Source organism: Xiphophorus couchianus, chromosome 4 (assembly GCF_001444195.1).
Source record: "Xiphophorus couchianus chromosome 4, X_couchianus-1.0, whole genome shotgun sequence".
In the NCBI taxonomy this organism is placed as follows: Eukaryota; Metazoa; Chordata; class Actinopteri; order Cyprinodontiformes; family Poeciliidae; genus Xiphophorus; species Xiphophorus couchianus.
In genome coordinates, this window is record NC_040231.1 from 16745114 (window position 1) to 16765505 (window position 20392).

General features: G+C 39.0%; 1 protein-coding gene across 2 annotated transcripts in view; it reads right to left on the minus strand.

The window, feature by feature from the left end:
• myo1ea (myosin IEa) overlaps window positions 1–20392 on the minus strand; it is a 52842-nt gene that overhangs the window by 15690 nt on the left and 16760 nt on the right. For both annotated transcript variants that reach the window (XM_028014756.1, XM_028014757.1), the window contains exons 3-15: window positions 19086–19175; window positions 17445–17539; window positions 13367–13454; window positions 11242–11331; window positions 10268–10399; window positions 9843–9977; window positions 9595–9727; window positions 4168–4364; window positions 3995–4075; window positions 3632–3718; window positions 3456–3539; window positions 1565–1732; window positions 878–963 (exon numbers count right to left, since the gene is read on the minus strand). In XM_028014756.1, the coding sequence (XP_027870557.1) occupies window positions 878–963; window positions 1565–1732; window positions 3456–3539; window positions 3632–3718; window positions 3995–4075; window positions 4168–4364; window positions 9595–9727; window positions 9843–9977; window positions 10268–10399; window positions 11242–11331; window positions 13367–13454; window positions 17445–17539; window positions 19086–19175 (1466 nt within the window). The remainder of the gene's footprint in view (window positions 1–877; window positions 964–1564; window positions 1733–3455; window positions 3540–3631; window positions 3719–3994; window positions 4076–4167; window positions 4365–9594; window positions 9728–9842; window positions 9978–10267; window positions 10400–11241; window positions 11332–13366; window positions 13455–17444; window positions 17540–19085; window positions 19176–20392) is intronic.

Consider the following 20392-nt stretch of genomic DNA (forward strand, 5'->3'; position numbering starts at 1 on the left):
TTGATCCTTTTACTTCTCTGCAAATGATGATTTTACCATAAAGGAAGTAAATATAAAAAAGAGAGAAAAGTCAGGAAAAATCGAACTTTACCTCAGGTTAATCTGTCCTCTTTCCATCTGCTTTCCATCTCTTGTTTCCACCATATTTTTTATTACACATTGAAAATGTGAAAATAAAACCAACTCATACAAAATACGCGGGGAATATGATGGCGAAGGATGTTAAGGGGAAAAAAAAAAAAATCAGTTCATGCTGAAATCTCAGAAAGGCTGAGAAAAAAACATGACTTCATCTTTACATTTATTTAATTTATACTTGCTTTCCATCTCTAACATTCAAATCTGTGTGAATAAATACAGATATCACTGATCTGCTGCTCAAAACAAATGGAGGCTCTCGTATATTTGTGTGCACACATGTGGGTCTTTATGTTTTGCTAATTGCTATTTAATTTGTTCATTTTTCACCACCTGTCTCTGGGGGAATTGAATTTAACCTCCTCCTTCATGGCTCAGTGAATGTGCACACAACGAAGCCTTGTTGGGGGTTACACAGACAATACAGTTGTGTGGCACAGATGGCCACACAACTGTAACACAGGGAGACCAGACTCCACAACACACACCCCAAAAAGAAAGAAGCTTGAAACTGCGAGGCCCCAAAAGCCACATCATGAGACAAAAGCCAGACGATATTCAGAGGGCAGGACGCCAGGCGGCCCTGCACACTTCTGCAGCATCCTGTCAGAGTCCAGATGGATCAAAACCTCTGCAGATGTCAGTCTGATGTGGTTAATTAAAGCCAAATGGATGTGAACAGAAGATTCCTCCACTACTGCAGCCATAAAGTCCTGCGCATGTGTTGGTGCATGCTTACATGTCGCTGCTCTGCATCAGCTCAATGAGGTCAGTGAACAGGACATCTCTGTTCCTCTCGCAGAACCCGTCTGCGTCGTAGGACACCTGGAGAGAGGACACAGAGGAACATCTCAGGTTTATGGAAGACGTATGATAATCATGAGTTGTGAGAATTTCATACTGAGAAGGAGAGGAATGTTTTGAGCTCAGTCGTGGGAGCCTAAAGTCTTTTTTTTTTTTTTTTTGCAAGGCTCATTAAGCCTGCGGCATGTGTGCCAAGCTGAGAGCCGTCACACATCTGGAGAATGACCCAAACTGGACCATATGCATTACCTCAGACTGGATGATTTTGCTTTATGTTTAAATACAATTACAAGTGCAATGAGAAAGAAAAACAAAACACAAAAAGAGAGACAAGTGAGGTCTGGACTGGAGCTGGTTTCAAAGTGGAAACCTTAAAACAGCACCAGGATGGTGACGCATACTGATAGATTGAAACACCAGCTGCATAACTGGTGTTTATGACAGATCATACAAGGAGAGGCCCTCTCACCAAAACCATGAAAAACACACTTTAATAAGCTTCTATTTCCAGAACCAAACCATCAGCTGCCAGAATCAGATGAATGGCAAAACAAAGACAGGTGTACGCCGACTTCGGGGAAGCTGGTGCCAGTTTTTGCTAAACGTTTCCCCGCGCACCGACCTTGCCGGCGTAGTGATGGATAATGAAGCCCTGGTTCCAGCTGTTGAAGTGCTCGTGTGTGTTGATCTGCATCCGGAGCTTCTGCAGCATGGTCTGGTCGGCTCCCTCGCCCACAGCGTGCATTGTGGCGCACACGTCGTCCAGGATGCACATGATACCCGGCGGACTCTGAGATCACAGAGAAAACTTGTTATTTATGACGTCTTTCTGCAAAACGTCTCAATATTTTATGTGTTTTTGGCATAATTTTGTGTCTAAAATCTTACAAAAGCTAAATGAGCTTTAAAATCTGTGTCTATTAAGACATAAATCAGATTTAAAGAGCAGATCGTTTTCAATAAAACACTGCTCTGTTTCATCTGAAGCCTCCATTGTTTCTCAGCTGCCTGTCAGACTCAAAGCGCATGTTAGCTTGTCGCTGGATTAGGCGGAGAGCTGAACTGTCAGGCACCGATACAAATCCTCTGCCCCTCTCAGACGCAGCCTTTCTGTAAAGCTCTTGTTGTGGATTTGGTTGATTAAGCCTCTCAATATAAATAATCAATCAAATTAAGAGGCATGTCGGCACATTTAGGAGTCTGAAGCCGGGGCTCGAGGCAAACTGGGGGAAAAAATGAAGGAAGTTTTCTCAGCTCAGTAGCCGGAAACACAAAATGAATAACTTTTCTGATTTCTAATTTTATTTGACAAATGTTTAATAGAGACTTGCTCAAACCACCAGTCAATGTCTGTGCATGATACGTAAATAAAACCAGAAACAAGGTGTCAAAAAATAAAACTTTCTACCATTTCGTTCCATTTTTCTAATATGAAATCAAACTAAACCTTTTCTATTTTAGCATTACAAAAATGATTTCCATTTGCTATTTTTTTAGATTATATTTTTAATAACATCTTCAAATTTACACTATGATTACTATGGCTGTGCACATTTCTTTATAAGTTTCTGTTAGGCTAATTCAGAACATTTGAGTTAAGTGGAAACTTAAATGGAAACGCACAGCTTCCTTCTGTGCAATCATGGAAAAATTCAATAAAATCCGACACAAAGCCAGTAAACGAACCGTGGATCTTATTGGTTACCATTTCCAGATGCCCGAAGGTGCAACATTCATCAGTTCAAACAATTATTTGCAAGTATAAACAGCATGGGGATGTGCAGAGTGTTCATGAAGGAGCTACGTTCTGTGTCGATATGTGAATCAACCCCAGAACAAAAAAGGTGAAGCAAGTGAGAAAATAGGTGGTGAATCAACATGGGCTGAAAGGCCACTCAGCAAGGAAGAAGCCATTACTCAAAATACAAATGATGAAAAAACACAAAAAAACAGATTACAGTTTGTAAATGCCCTGCAGAACCAAAGATCTTTTTCTTTTACATGTGGTCTGATAAATCAAAAACAAAATGTTTGGGAGTAATTATTCCTGTTACGTCCCAAAGCCCAGATCTGAATCAGACAGGAAAACCACGCAGAGATGAAAAAATGTGTGAGAAAGATGAGATAAAAACTTGATTTAGTTAAAACAGTTCTGTCAGGAGGAATGGGACACATTTACAGCAAAAATGTATTCTACCAAATACCAAGAGAAAGTATGTAAACTTCTGACTGTGATATAAAAATAAATAATAATAATAACAAGAAAATGTCACTTCTTAATCGGATATTTATATTTGTGACTTTTGCAAACCTACATACCAGACCAATCACCAGTTCAGATCTATCTTTGTTCAGAAAAGCAAATTAATCAAATTATTACTTTTAACCCTGGGAAAAAAGTATAAATGTTTGTTTATACAAATAGTATTTGTATAAATTATGCAGATTGTGTGTAAAAATATAAACATATGCATTGTGCCCTCTTGGTGTAAATATTCTAGTGTTTGATTTACTTTGCTCTCAATGAGATCGCAGACAATCTTGTTGTTGAAGTAATCTATGGGAGTCCATTTGATGCCCTCCTGCACATACTCCTCCTACAATGTATTTAAAAAAGGACATTTAGACAATAAAAAAAAAAGAAAATACAAAAACATGCACAACAACGGCGAGTACGTGGAAGTTTCACCTGCTCCGCCTTCAGAGTCAGCTCAATAAAAATCTGCTGCAGCTTCTCATTCACAAAGTTGATGCAAAACTGTTCAAATCCATTTTTCTGAAATAGAGACGACAGTTTTTACAATTCATACAATTAGGAAGAGGTTCATGCATGTTTACAAGAAAAAAACAATCCCAAGTTCAGGTTCTCTTAGCAACAGAGTCAGACCAACTTGTAATCAGATTAGAAAAGAAGCCGTCTCAATCATGAGATGGGCTCTAATCCGCGTGCTTTATAGATTAGTTTGATCCTTTCTTTTAAATCTGTTTAAATGCTGAAGCACTTAATCTAAATCAGGCCGTATTCACGTGTCAACACCTAATAAACACTCACCTGGAAGATTTCAAAGCCATAAATGTCCAGCACTCCTATATTTAACTCCTGATGATCCTTCACCATGGCTCTGTTGATGGACTGAAATCAAAGGAACTCGTCTTAGCTAAATTTATGCACATGGCGAGCTGCCAGAGTGAAACATTATAACCTCAACAAGCGTTCACGGATACCTCAACCAGGTAGTCAAAGACGCGCGAATGCAGGGCTTTGGAGAGAGCGTCCCGGGTGTAACAGGCCTGCTCCACGTTCAGCGTCACGTCGATGGACTCCTTTGTGTTGCCCCACTTGCTGTCCATCTTTCTGCTCGTCAGCTTCTCCTTTAGCCGGTCCTGGTCGATACCGAGCAGAAATGCGGGAAATGCTAAAACTGAAAAAGAAAAAGAAAAAAAAAGGCAAGAAGGCATTAAAGGGGATTCTATAATTCTCTAATGCATAAAAACAAATGTGTAAAATAACTAAACTAGTTGACAGTTTGAGTATTTCTGGAACTTTCTGGATTATGCTGTTAAATGAACACATGCACATTTCTGACAACTTTAAGGGTTTTAAGCGTACGGAGCCTTCTAAAGGTCATGGGGAAACATTGTTCTTTTGCGTTCCCTCTTAATACGTTTCGTCGTTTAATGCGATATTTGCTGGTCTATTTTACATAGAGTCATAAATGTGAATTTCAAATTTCAAATATATGCACATTAAAAGAGCCTCAGTGAAAAAGTGTTTAAATATTTTTAACTCTGGTGCAAAAACTGTTTGTAAATCGATTTAGTCACTGCATGTGTATGTCTGTTTGTGAAATGTTAAGATGGAACTGCACAAAAAAGTCAGATGACTTTATTACCCCGTGAAAGTAACTGAGAAATAGTCCAAATAGTTTGGATGTATATTTTCTTTCTTTCCTTCTTGAGGAAAGTTTTTGTTTATATCTTAGAAAGGATGTAAAGTCCATGTTTGGCCTGTTTTGCTTTTCCATTTTGCACATAGGTTTGTGCAAAAATAGCATTTCTATCCTAAAGAAAAAGATATAAATCTTCAGATATCTCACAAACAAGATGTTAACATACATGAAAAAAACTTACAAAAACCTTGTATTATAGCAGAAAGTACGGCGGCCACCATAAAAAAGATTTTTAGTATTCAATTATGCAGCGTGAACTGATCAGTACATTATTGCAAGGGAACGCAAAAGAAAAGAATAAATCCTCCATGGGGCTCCCTATAAGCAAAATATCATTCAATATGTTGGAAAATTTGATTTAATGATGAACACGTACCAATTCCCACACGTGAACTGAAAAAGCAAAGAGGCATTTCTATGAATGGCAACATGCAAATCGACCTGCAGGACGGCACTCGTTCGATAAGCTGCCTCTTCTTCGTTTTGCATGTTAGTAAAACGCTGAAAACTGGGTTCTCCAACAGGTTTCGCTTTGCACTTCATTTATTACTTTCAATACAATAACATTTTTGGAACTACAAGAAACTTTCCTCATAATCCTAACGTGCAAAAATCTTGTTGCTATAGAAACCAGTGTCTCAGACGGCTAAACCGAGGTCTCCCCTGCAGAGAATTGGGAGAACAATGGTTTTAGCCAAACACTTGAAAGAAAAGCGTTGCACACCACAGGCTACTCGCCACGACCCAGTGTTGATGTTGTCCCTAGACAACCCCTCCCTGCCTTATTACAGTGACTCACTTCCCCTAGAAGGAAATAACTCTCAGGCCTGCGTCTGGGAATGCTTCAGACCGCTGTAGTGGCTCCTGTACGGGAGATTAGGGTACGACTGACCATACGCCCGCTTCAATCAAATGAAAAATACCACCCATGTGTTTAGAGTTGACTGTGCAGGATGACCTAAATTCTTTTTTCACACATTGACCAACGTTCAGTGACAATGCTCCAACAGGCTTCCGGCAGCAGATTTGTTAGTCAAAGCATCAGAGAGTAAAAAGAGCAACAGATGGGATGTTGTCGGATCAGGGGTCCATTTTTCCACCAATCACACTCGATGCTTCCTTTCATAAAAAAAAAAAAAAAAATATTAAAATGATTTGGTCAGGTTTTCAAAATTTTACAGAAATAAATACAAAGGCAGTGATGTTTGTATGATGTTTGGAAAACATGCAACACTGTTGTCCAAGCTGACGATATGATGACTTGCAATAACAAGAAACAACTTTAGCATGCAGAGTTCCTGCTTTCAGATTATTAAAAGCATTGACCCAACATCTAACCTGATGATGGGAAAAAATTAAATGCATCATTTCCATTAGTAGTAAACATTGTTGATAAACATTGTTTGCAGAGCATAATGACATCCTAATGCCCTCTTAAAACATTTTCTGCAGCTTTAAGCAGCAGGAAAACAAACATCCCAGAATATATTGCTGGCTCACAGATCATGAACTGTGAAATTAGCTAATGTTTCTTCCCAGCAGCTCTTTACAATTTCAGTGTTGCCTACACTGATGGTCTACACCGTCCATACTTTGTAGGGGCCAAATCAAAACTTAAAAATGATAATAATGGGGTGAAAAAGGTTCAAAAGACTGTGCTAAAAGGCAGTTTTTAAAAAAGCTAGTTTTCGCATGGTTAATTTGATTTGTACTTGGAAGATAAATTTCAAACTTCCAGGTTTAAAATTTCATATTTTTACCCATCAAAGTTTGAATTATGTCTCAGGTCCCCCAGGTTTAACTTGCATTATGGCCGCCGCTAGTTAAAAACATGGTTAGACTTATGGGAATAATCTGTTTATTTGCACTTGTCATTATTTTATATCTCATCAGACTTAAAGCTCCATCTGTGATTTCATGTTGAAATTTAAGTTAATTTGTGTAGCAAGGCAGGTCAAAGTGCTTTTCAGCATAAAAACATGATGTAAAGCTTTTTTTAAGGTCTAAAATGAAGACAGAAACATTGCTTGTTACTAATTACACACATTTTTTGCTTCCAACTTTTGATTTCTGGGAAGAATTAAACACAGGATCAGCCTTATTTAAATCAAAACAGCCAAAAGAAAAGAAAAAAGTCACTGCTTAAATGTATTTTTATTGTGCAAGTGAAATTGTGACTTTCATAAAATGTGTTCCCACCAAATAAACATTTCCTGTAGTCTCTGCCTGTCGTCACTAAACTCACTGTGGCTGAGAACAAATCTCAGGATTCTTTCAGCGATTCACAACTAAATACATCTGTGCCATTTGACCCACTTGTCTGTTTGTGTCACTTTCAATGAGTCAAAAAAGCAGAACCATTAAAGCCAATGGAAATGTTGAGTAGCTATTTTGACACCAGTCCAGAAGAAACAGCAAGACTCTTTCACCAAGAACATTTCATACTTGGAGATTTGAAATTCAGTATTTAGCAGTAAAACGTAAACTACCAAGTAAAAAATTAGTAAATTACATTTACTGGTTAATTGGATTTACTTCCTGATGTCAGAGTTTGATGGGTTTTTTTTAGTAATTCAGATTCGGATGCATTTTAAACCCTGAAATTAAAGATGTACAGAAGAGAAACTGTGGGAACCTGATGCTTCTGGTGAAGAGTAAGAAGTTACGTGACTCTTCCTGCTCTCCGTCACAAACAAGCTGATTAAAATAAGAAAGAAGCTGATGACTCGTCCTGGATTTACAAATTAATACACTGAAATAGCTGGTGTGTATTGGTGGGAGGTGCCTGCTGGCTGTTTAAAGCTGAGTGGACTTTTCCTAAATAGGCAAATCTCAGTTAGTTGGGATTTTAGAGGAAACGCTTTAATGTGCTACAGCAAATAGCCTGCAAGCTGTTTTTTCCTTTGGGAGAAAAAGCAGCCTGTCTCAGACAGCTCTTAAGCTGAATATGCAGAAATTTAGGAAACCAGTAGATCACAAATCAAAGGTGTGAAATAGACATATTGAGTCTGCTGCGAATAACTCGACTTTAGTCTCAATACGTCACAGCAGATCTATGAAGCGTTGTGTGTAAATGTCTCTTTGTTAGTATTAATGAGAAACTCTGTTCCTTTCTTTTTAAACTGGCTTGATTTATGTTCAAACACAGACAAAGCAAGCAAGCAGTGCAAAGTTGAGAATATTGAGACCTGCTGATACCCAGGAGTGAGTCGTATGCATCACTTACTCTGGTTGTTTCTCGTTGCAACATCATAGGACATGTAAACAAAGTGCACTGCAAAAACTAAATCTTACAGTGCATTTCTGTCTAGTTTCTAGTGCAAATATCTTTGCACACTTCAATAAGACAAGTGTAACTTACAAGTATCTATTCAGCAAGATATAAGAACTTATTTTAAGCCAATAATTCCTTAATATTAATTTTAAAAAAGTGCTGGTTGCACTGGCAGATTTTTTTCACACTTTTAACATTTCATGCATTATAAGTGAAAAAAAATCTGCCAATGAAACTAATAATTTAAAAAAAATTAAGGAATTATTAACTTAAAACAAATATCTTGCTGAAATGTTACTTGCATGTTAATACAGACTAAGACATTTTCAATAGAAATTGGACCACAAATACTTGGTAAGATTTTGTAGTGTGAACATGAACATAATTACCGGTCCACGTAGACTCAGTGACGTTTTTTGCAGGATCAAATTAAAAAACTATTGCGAGAATTGATTGCTACACAATAAAATGGCCATGTAACACCTGCATGTACCTCCAGGTACGAGTATTTTTCTAACATTTTAGGGAAACAGTGGAAGAGGAATCATTACAGTCCGCCTGTAGGGAGATAGTTTAGAAGGAGCTGCAAGATAATTTAGTTTTTGTAACAAGTATTACATCAGTTATTTAAATCCTAGAGATTTAAGGTTCTTATTTATTTCCATCTACAGATGAAGAGTCTTAGTTGTTGTTCTGTTTCTTTTTGTATTTTCAAACTTTCACATTTTAAACCCTCTTTAGGCAGGGTGCAAAGATAAGCATGTTCACATCTTTGAGGTTCCAATTATTGATTATATAATACAATCAGACCTTTACACCGATACTGTCTGTACAGAAAGTCTAAAACTTTTGGGTTTCTAAATGCAACCATACGGTGAGGCTGAGAAGAGCAGGAAAGAGCAGAAATTATGAAGTGCCACTATTACGTCTGCACAGAACAGACTGCGGCTTTGTTCTCTGGTCCTGTCCAAGACATTATAGAGATTTGGTCATGAAAGATGGAGAAAGGAAGAAAATAATAAAATAAAGCAGCAGCAGGCGAGAAGAAACGGGATAGTCGAGACTGTTTTTTTCCAACATCGGTTTTGCCTTTGACAAAAGTCCAGTTGTGCAAAAATAACTTTATTTTCTGGTAGTCCACCATAAGACAGAGTTACTTCAGACTTCTGGCAGCAGGCCTCCATTAACACAGTAAAACTTTAGGGTGCGTATGTGTGCGAGAGAATGTGGTATGGGAGAAATATCCTCCAAAGTCAGCCAGAGACAGACAGCTCAGGTCCCAACCAGCCATCACCCCTCCGACAACATCAGAACCACAGATTTGTTTCTGAGTCTGCAAACTCTCCTGCATCACTTGGTACCAAACTGAACCGTCTCAGCAGCAGCAGCTGAAGAAGAGCTGAAATGTAAAATAATAACTCTACTTACACTCCTCGCTCTCCACGGCAGCGTAGTTGCCTGATTCTCTGAAGGTGATGTTCCCCACATGAAGGACTCCGGCCACAATCTGAAGCACCATGGACCGGTCCTCTGCAGAGATGCCAATCACGTCCATGGCTTGCTGCACAAACAGGCGGGAAGAGAAACATTCTGCATTATCAGGACTGCAATGTGTGCTCCGACGTCTTCTGCAGTAGTTTCACATGTGCGAATGGAGAACAAAGAGAAAATCGTACCATCGTTTCCTGAAATTCGCTCCTATCGTTGATGTCGTCCACTTTGTAGGAACCGGACTGATTGAGGTAGGAGTAGTAATCCAGGCTTGTGATTCCCAGGCTTTTCTTCTGTTCTCCACTCGCTCCTTCAATAAGCTGTGGAGCAGAAGTTCATAATTCATAAGACGTGTAAATATTTCTTCATGCTAAATAACCTGCTGTGGACAAAAGCTTTGTGATGAGAAGAAAACATACAGTTTTAAAAATTATAGATTCTTCAAAATATTGCCATAAAAATTCAGGTTTTTTCCCTGCACTCTCTGAGGTCAAAATAGTAGAGAGATAAAATGTTTAGACAGTTTAGTTTTTTTTTTTAACAGGGCCGGGCCTCAGGTTATGCACAAAAAACAAAACTAATAAAACATTAATGTTTTTCCCACATTCACCTGATAGAAAATATGGAAACTCCTTTCTCCAGGATTCCTCATGACGACACGTGACTTCTCCAGCAGGAAGTTGGAAATTTTTCCGCCATCTGGTTCGCCGCCGGAACTGAACTGAATCTCAAAGTATTTCCCCTGTTGGATCAAAGGATTTTTTTTAGTACTGTAGCTGGATAAAATGAAGCTGAAAATACAGATGTATGGTCTAAGTTTCAGGCACCTGGCCATTTAAATGGCTTCTAGTGTGTGTGTGTGTGTGTGTGTGTATATGTATATACGGAATACACACACACACATCGATCGTATATATAAATCTGACCCTACTTGTTTTCCCGGCTTTGGACTCCAGACAAGCCTGTAATGTATCAGTTTCAGTCAAGCTGAGAGCAGAGGCCTAAAGCTGAACACAGGATCTATTTGTTCAGTGTTTTCAAATGTTGTGATCTCAGACCATCAGTGCCAACTTCTTCTTCAAAACCAATTTAAAATATCTTTAGGGAATCTAGCCTGCGTGGGAATTTAACCAGGAAACTTTGGTGAAATGTTGTGGAAAGTAAACTTTTGCCAGTTTTTGCTGGCTTTAAATGTTTATCTCAGCTGAAAAGCAGAGAGGCCCACATGTTTCTGTGTCCTAAAAAACATTTTCCTGTCAACCAGGGAACACATGAGGTTCATGCAAAAAAAAACTAGAGAATATAATCCATTAGTAAACATTTTATAAAAGAAAAAATAGTCCAATCTAGAGGTGTGCCACAAAAATCCTCCTACTGTAACGTAGCTGTAAGGTATGTGGTTTCTTGTGAGTCATATAATAGAGGATTTATTATCATTTATATGAAGAAGTCCAAGAAAAACATGGAAAAAACGATGTCTGGAAGGTTTTAAAACCACTTTTTGTATCACAAATCTGTTTTTTGAAGTGTTTTGAATTTTTAAGCCACTCCAATTCACAAACAACTGAGCGACGAAGGCCTTACAAATCTGCTGGAGTTGTTGTTTCTCAGAGTCTTGGCGTTTCCGAAGGCCTCCAGCAGCGGGTTGGACTGCAGGATGATGTCTTTGACATGCTGCGAGGAGACAAACGCTTCGTTACGCACAGGCAGGTAAGAGACGGCGCAACATTTCACACCCTTGCCCACAGCCTGGTGCAGGGTTTGGAAATTTCCACTCAGACACCGGTGCAGGCGACTGCATGGACGCACACACAGCCACATGCAAGTCCACAGACAGTACACACACTGACGGTCTGGAGGACATTATCCTTTCTGCGAGCCATGTGCGCGTCAGAAACACATGAGTTTCCAATCTTTACAGCAGACAGTGAGGTTCCCTCTTCTGTTATTGCTCACAGAAGCTGAATGGAATCTTTTTCTTTTGCCTAAACTCAGTTTTTCACTGAAAAAAAAAGGTCAAACAGTTCAACTGTGGTAGAAAACGCTGAATAAAGTATTCGGTTTGCTAACATTTATGAAATAATCTTTGTACATAGTGCTGCGCAGCAAACGTACTCGTCTTTTTGCAACACTTCAGCATATTTTATTGGGATTTTATACGGGAGGCCATCACAAAGTAGTGAGTCACTGCAAAGTAAAAGAAACATTTCCAGTGGTTTTCAGAGTTTCCTTCGTAAGGAATTTAAGTAAGTGTAATGGTATTCAGGCCCCTTTACTCGAACACCAAAATTCCCTTTCCAAATACCTTTGATTAGTAAATAAAGTCAACTTGTGAGTAATTCAGATAAACAACATCATTGAGACCAAGAAACACAGCAAACATGTCAGGAAAAAAGCTGCAGAGAAGTTTAAACTGGAATTAAGTGATAAATTAATATCTCAAGCTTAAAATATTGAGCAGAGTCCTGTTGAATCTGCGTTGAGGAAATGTAAAAAATAAGGAAAGCTTACTAAGAAATGCCACATTAATCAGGCGAGCAGCCAAGAGCCACATGGTGGTGGCAGCCTCATGCTGTGGGAAGAGAGACTACAACTGGTTCAAAGTAAAGGGAAGACGGATGAAGCTACACAGAAGGAAATTTTAAAGAAAACCTTCGTATTTAAATCTGTGGCTGCAGTTAAAGGTGGTTCTACAAAGTACTGACTCGGGTGCCATGAATACAAATGCAGGCCATATTTCTCTAAATTTATTTGTAGAAATTTTTCAAAACCATCCATTTATCCATGTACTTCCACTGTGCTGTTCTGAACTCCTCTGTCTGTCATCTAAGAAACTGACGTCTTGTGGTTGTAACTTGACAACGTGAAAAATCTCAAGGGTCATGAACAGTTCTACAAGTTGCAAAAGAATGTGTTCTCTAAAGCTGTCATACTGAACAAGAAACAAAAAAAAAAAGAATACTTGAGGTTTAACATTTCATTAAATAAAACGTTTCAAGTGAGCAATGTTTAGTGAGCAGCATTTATTCTGTAACGTAGTCTTCTGACAACCACATCTCCATCATTTCTGATTCTGCCTCGGTGGAAGCAGCTCTGTGCAGATTAAATATATATTTTTTAAAAAACAATCTTGGTTTGGGAGGAGGTGCAGTTCCTGATCAAACTTTAGATTTTTATCAAGATTAGGAACTGGACATCTGCCGGACTGGAGGGTTTGGGGCGACGCCAGATGGCTGAAGGGGGGCTGGGAGGGAAAGAGGCTGCTGCTGATGGAGTGGAAAAGGACGAACCTGATGGGGAAGAAGTAAAAAAACTACAAGATTCTCTGATTTTACACAAACGGCTTCGACTATTTCTTACTGCGCGAGAAGAGTAGACATAGGTCGAGGGCTTTCAAGTATTATGAAAATGTTGTACAGATGAGATAAACTTTGCAAAGTTAAAGCTGTTTTGTGCAAACAAATGTACTAAAACTTCTTAGCAGAGATATGATTTTAACAAACAATAATAATGCTGCATTCCCTGGATATGCCTCATCCAGAGCTGTTGTACGTTTTAATTAATTAGCAAAGAATGTTTTCTTTTGGACAGTAATGGTTTATTTTGCATTGAGGTTTCTCATACGCTCCCTCAGACATCAACCGTCTGTGTAATAAAGCACCAGAAAATATTCTCATGTCCTGAGAGAGGACAATCAGATCTTCTTTACCTGAACTCTGGGTCCGCCTCCTGACACTTTGGAGATGTAGCCCATGATATATTTGGCTGCCACAGTCTTCCCTGCTCCGCTCTCTCCACTGAAAAGCAAAAAAAAAAAAAAAATTTAAATACATGTTTCATGAGCCTCTGGGATTAATTTAAAGGCATCTAATATTTTAAGAACCAACACAGGTGAATTGTTTCCGATATTTTAACAATTTGCTTGAAAGTTTGTGGAGCTTCCTTGTTATTCTCACCCATCACCAACTCATACATGTCAAAAGTTAATCACTGCTGTAAACAACTTCAGAACATTTTGAGTTACTGTTAAATGTTGCATCAGATCTATAAAGTTGGCTTTCAAGTCTTATGACTGTGCTTCAGATAAAATCCCTCTAAACTACAAGCAAATGTCGGTATAAATGCCAGAGGTCTGGTTTTGTTTTGTTGTTTTTAAATCTCTGTTGTTCTAGAACCTGCTTCATATGATTGCCAGGAGCAACAACATCACTGTGTGCAATTCAGATCTCATGAAAAACACTTGTTTGCTCTGTTGGTTTTAACTTGTGGCGTAAAACTAAAACAAAACAATAACAATACCTGGACTTGCTTCAAGGTTTACTTAAAAATAAACACATTTGTTTGGGCAGGTAAGAGGACTGCTGAGATTTAAAATCTTTACAAAAGTCCCTTCTGGTGTTTATTTGTGTATTTAAGGATCTACTGCAGTAGTGGAGACTATTCTTCCCAGGATCCACCCAAAGCATTACAATAAAAACATCCTTTACAAACATTACAAAAAAAGACATAAATTAAACACAAAATTCAAATTAATATCTAGATTTTGTTCTAAAAAAAACCCTCTGCAAAAATAAAACTTTATTGAAACGCAACTCATCAACTCGGTATGGAAAACATTTTCCGGTTCTTGCTATTCCTGGAAGCTGAGTATGTTTACCCTCAATGCAAATCTGCTGTGTGCTGTCTGTAAGGCTCAGAGGACTTTACATGTTTCTGAGCTGCAAAGCAGGGAAATGTAGACACAAAGTCATACTAATGATTGTAGATCAGAGGAAGTTGGACACCACGGCGTAAGCACACACTGATGCACACACTGGACTTAATGAATAAAAAGGTTCTGATTACATCTGATTGTGAAACTAAACAGAGTTCCCTCATCATAAAGCCACTTATCTGAATACTAAAAAGGCATTCAGCTCTGAAAACATAATAATGTGAGGAGAATTAAATGTATTAACTCAAATGCAGAAAAAATATCATTCACATCTGGGCATGTTTTTTTTTAAAAACGTTCCTCGTTGCCTTTAACTGTACCGGACTTCTAGTTTCTGCGATCCACGCGGTTTGGCAGTAAATGACGGCGAAGTCTGTTTTTTTTCTGCATGTGCCTTGAAGCAGAGTCAGGTTAGAGAAGCTGCTGTGAGAAACACAGCTGCAGACTGTTAAGAGGCTGCCAGAGGAAGTCATGGAAGCGACTCTATTACACAGCAGTCTCTATAAGGTTGCGCCCTTCCCCCTATATAACTCTGTGTGCTTAGCAAATAATAATCATTGTACGGATTTCTGCAGCGAGGTCTGAAGTCAGGCAACAAGAAGAGACTTTATTTCAAACTCAGTGCTTAACTTTTATTCCAAGAAACCCTCTGATCTGCATCTGAGAGTATTGTTTTTCCTCCTGGAAGTTAATCTTTGAGGAGCTATTTTAGGCTCCAGTTGGAGTCCTGTTCCCTCTCATTTTTGCTCTCAAATCCTAAAAGCTTAGCTAACAGAAACTTATTAACCACACCAGGGCACATGCTGCACAAGACAACACAAAGAAGGAACCTTTAGGTATTCAGTTTCACAGATTCTTACAAATGTAAAGAATGCAAAGGTTGCAAACTTTGCTATAGACGTGATCTGTAGACTTTTTTTTTTTAAATTTGGAACACATCATAGATTTTTAAGACATATATATAAAAAAAACTTGAGATGACATGAAAGGCTTACACTGAGCGGATTATAAAAGGCTAAGATTATGATTCTAATAGAGAGTTAACAATGACAGACTTTAGATACCGTTGCTTTAGCTATTGGCTACAGATCTCTTTGACTGCCAGTAAAAAATGTAATGATAGAATTGGCATTTCAAAGATGTTGATGCATTCAGGTCCAGTGTACAGCAGCATATACTGTAAAGTGCAAAAATAGCCTTGTTGCCACTGCAGTGGTGTTAATTCCAGCGGCCAACCTCATCTCCTTTTGCTTGTGTTTTACATATTCTGCATCATAAAGTCCAGCGTTTGCTGACACACCTTGGAAACCGGCAGGAAAATGGCCCCTGAAGTGTCTCATTATAGCTACAATACGACTGCCCAAGTATGGTATTTAAAAATAACGCTCTATGTTACCCGCATACGTGGGTATGGTTCTTCTGCTGCCCTCTGTTTCTTGGAGAGGAAGTTGAAAAGGAAGCATACGCCAATAAAACAAAAGACTTAATGCACACAGCAAGGACTATGAGAACATTAGCAGCTTGTTAGCGAAGTCACTCAGCTGATTCAAAAAGGTCACTGACGTCAGACTCCAAATTGGCCTCCTAAACAGACGCAGCTGCGATTGCTCGCTTCTCATGTAGGCAACAGCTTAAAGTCAAATATGTCACTAACTTGTAGTCTAAAGCTTTGTAATTTCAACCCCCAAACAGAGAAATGTATTCCTTAAAACCAAAATCAATGCTTAGTGTACTACATGTAATTAAGGCGTTTCGTTTTCAGACGATTACATCATCAGACCAGAAAAAAATGGTAATAAAACACACCAGATAAAATCGGAAATCAGTGCAGTAATAACAAATTAACAAGCCTAAAATACACACTCACAACTATGCTGTCATTTACAAATTAACCCAACTATATAATCTATGATATAAGAAAGAAAAATGACAATTAAAAGCCATTTATTGGTTTAAGGAGCTGCTGAGCCTCCTCTGCAGATGTGAAACAGCAGGATTTACAATAAAAATCAAGTTTTAGTGAAACTTCAGTACAACCCGTTAGAGCTCGATTTAATCTGAAGCTCAATGGAGGAGGCCAAGCTGCAGTAATTCATTCAATACGGATTGTAAAAAGAAACCACAACCCTTTTAAATTACAGGGTCTCTATGTCCATGTTCTGCACACAAACACCTCAGATTTGACCTGAAACCTACAATAACTGGGTTTCTCCAGGACTCTTCAATATGTAATTGATAGAGAATAGATTTAGATCAGAGGAAGCAGTGAGTCAGAGCTGTGCAGCTCATCATCAGTGCAATCATTTTCTCAGCTAATGTGAGAAAGAGCCACAGCAGCCTTCAGCTGACCACCGTGGTTCACTGCAGCCATTGTTTACCGATACCAGTTCATCATAAAACCACCTCCAGCTTTTGTTTACTGATTTAGTCGATCATGAAATGTCCCTCTGTGGCTTTATGATGGAAACGGATCCAGCAACTGCTGGCCGTCCAAACAACAGGCTAAAATGCTGAAGCGGAGCTCATTCATAATGAGGTAAGCAATAAGGGAACCACACTGCTCAGATAGCGAGCAAACAGGATATATCTGGAAACCTGACTGCACACATTTCTGCCTCCAGCTTTGTGGTTTAAAAATGTTCACCAGCAAACTTTACAAAAGGCGCAGGTGTTGCTCTGCCAAAACAAGGAAGCTCTTCAAAAATACACCCCAACAGCTGCTGTGTTCCCAGCACACATCCTGACTTAACTCAGACCAGATCGAGCCTCACTTTCATCATTTCCCTCTTCTGGACACGATCAGATCTTTCATTATTTTAGGGTTCGACTGAAACTGAAACCATTCTGATGGAAAAATACCTCATTCTCAGTCAGTCATCTGTGCTAAAAGAACCTGTTTGGCCTGTTCAGCTGTTACTCTCACATATTGTCAATACCTAAGCATCTTTATGTCACTACGTAATCTCTGCAGAGAACTACTTTTGTTTCACCCTCACAGATGATGAATATTTTGCAAAAAATTGAGGGAAAGAGGAGAGGAGGTGATATTTGAAGTGACTGTAAAAGGTCTCACCTGATGATGACGCACTGGTTTTCACGGTCGATCATCATATTTCTGTACATGTTGTCTGCCAGAGCGTAGATGTGAGGAGGGTTCTCATACTGAGCCTGCAGAGAAACAGCTTGGTCAAAACTAGAGGGTCAGCGTGAAACCAAAAAGAAAGAAAACAGTGGTTTCTGAGTGGTAAGTAAACAACAAAACATTCGTCTTTCGTAAAGCGCATCCAGCAGACCAGCTGACCAAGCGTTCTGGAGTTGCGCTCGGGTTGCTAGGTGAGGGGCTGGGCTCGGTTGCTAGGTAACGGCACACTGCCCGTAGATTGTGACGTAACATTCGGGAGGCTTTTGAAATGGCTCGCCAAAAAACATTGACTTATTGCCAAAAAAAATGGCTGGTTATTTTTTAAGTGCTTGTGCTGTTTTTAGAAACCCAAACAGAAGAATAAAAACATGCAAAATGTGAATTATGAATAAAGCGTTTTCACCTAGAGCAACACATACAAACTGTGACTTAAACTGTATGCATACTTAGAGTTTAGTATGCTGTCTAATTTATTCTGAAACATTTCTAAACTAAGGTCAGCGTCTTCTATCAAGGTTACCAGTGAAGCCGTTGTTCCTCGAACACTACACCTGTATCACCAGGGTTTTATCTTTATTTTTCACATTTTGCAAATAAAATTCTGAAAGGCGGAATGTGGAAAAATCTTTATAATGACAAAAACAGCCCAGAGATCCAAGCCCACTCAGGTGGGAGAATTTTGTAGATATGACGGCTATTGGTCGTCTGTCCACTTCACATATTTGTTGCTTTTACGGACAAGTGGCAAAATAAAGCAATTATTGAATGAAAACCAATATAAAGTTGGCCAAAAGTGTCCTGGTCAATGTGGACCAAAAATAAAACTTTTTGGCCTATATGCAACTGCAAAACATTATGTGAAAAAGCAAGATGGTTGGAGTCGATGGGAAGATGGATGAAGATAAATAAAAGGGGAAAATCCCTGAAAGAAAACCAGTCTAGATCTATAGTACTTTATCTGTGACATTTACAGACTTGTATGTTTTATTCCTTGTGAACTGGCGATGCAAATTTGATCAGTTGTAATCTATATAAACGTCAATACTGGAAAGAGTTTATTCAGTGACAGCACATCCCAGTACAGTAAGGGACTGGCTTGCGTGGAGAAATAGTACACCCCTCCTAACATGTGGGTTGTTATAATCTCCGCCCCGGTTCTCAAAGTTCAGCAAACAGATCTAAGCTTCCTATTGTGCCCTGTAAGCTGCGCCAAAAAAGTGAAGCATTGGTTGTGAACAATCTCTAAGAAAGTAAAGTGTTCTTTGGCATGAGTGACCCTGAGCGTTCCCACAGTCTGTCAGAGATTTTACTGGATTTCAGTCTGCTCCTGGCTTAAGGAGGCAGGCCCACTCTCGGCAGGCCGGCCAAGAGAGGAGGCAGACTCGAACAGGCTGTTCTAAGAAGGTGCTGCCAAGCACACTCAACGGTTGACTCCAGTTCCTGACAGAAACATCTGCGCCAAGCTGCTGGAAAGTTTGCACATCAGCGGGCTTTGTCTTTCAGGCGGCGCTCATCTCAAATTCACCCAGACAAAATGTTTTGTGTGTAGAGTCATAGTTTGGATGTACTCACAGCTCCCTGATACATCTCGATTTCCCTCTCTCCAAAATACGGCATCTGCTTGAAGGGGTTGACGGAAATGAGCACAGGGCCGATGTACGTCTGGGGAGATTACGCGTTAAAGATCACAGAAACCAGCAATTAGGAAATGACATCAAATTACAACCAGCCGTAAAGAGAGTGCAACAGAACTGCGGCAGCGAGTTTGCTGATCATGCCTGGACCTAAATAAGGGCTTACAAATCCCAGAGAATGGACCTTCCATGTAATACTGAGGTTTTATGCTCCTAACACAGAAGGCCGCTCATGGCAAATAAAGCTGCTATTATGGGTGGCTCACAGTGACCCGGGACCTTAGCAGAGAGACCTCCCAGTTACAGCTATTTATTGACCTAAATCAAAGGTCTGACTCACAGCTGAAGAGCCTAAAACAGGCAGCATTTACTAAACTTCACAATCCGAAGCCGTGCCAGAGAGGCGACGAGGTCCATGCACTGAGCTGCTCTGAGAACATTCAAAGAGGTTATTCATTCATTCATTCAGTCATTCATTCATCTCGCTGCACGTCATGAGCAGCTTACGTCTGCAGCAACAGCTGCATGTTAGAAACCTAAATGTTGCATTTGTGCAGGATAGCCAGACATGGCAGTGATTGAGTATCGCCACGGCAATGCCGTTTGCACAATCATCTATTCTTATGCATTTTAATAACATTTCTGCTGTTACTGCACATGTGTTTTTGTGATATATACTGTATAATATTTTACATAATTTGTATATATTTTTAAATATTCAATACAAATGCACATTATGTAACTTTTCCAAGAGTGAGCCGATTCAGTTGCACATTCCTCAGATTGTGAGTCCAATATACCCATTTCTAATAACTGCACAATATTTTTGTTATAGTCTGTACAGTATATTATTACTTTCTTGTATTCATATATTGATATTTTTATATTTATATTTCTGGTTTGGCTTGTGTGGCGTTTCTTTTTTGTTCTACATTACTGGTTTTTTGGAGGCGGGTTTTGTGGTTTTTTACTTTCTGTCTTGACAGCTTAAATTTCCCACTTATGGGTCTAATAAAAGATTATCTTATCTTAAACTTGTCTTTATGGGGTTTCCCCATGTGTATTATAAGCCTGGCGGGCCACCAGGCTGTACTTGCAACCCCTCCAGGCTAAGCGTTGTTTATTTATTTGGTTCTTTTTATTTTTGCCTTTATAGTTGCTGTTTGGATTTTGTTCATGTTTTCCAATAACACATTTACAATTACCTAGTAATATTTTCAAATTTCCTGTCAACTATAAACATTT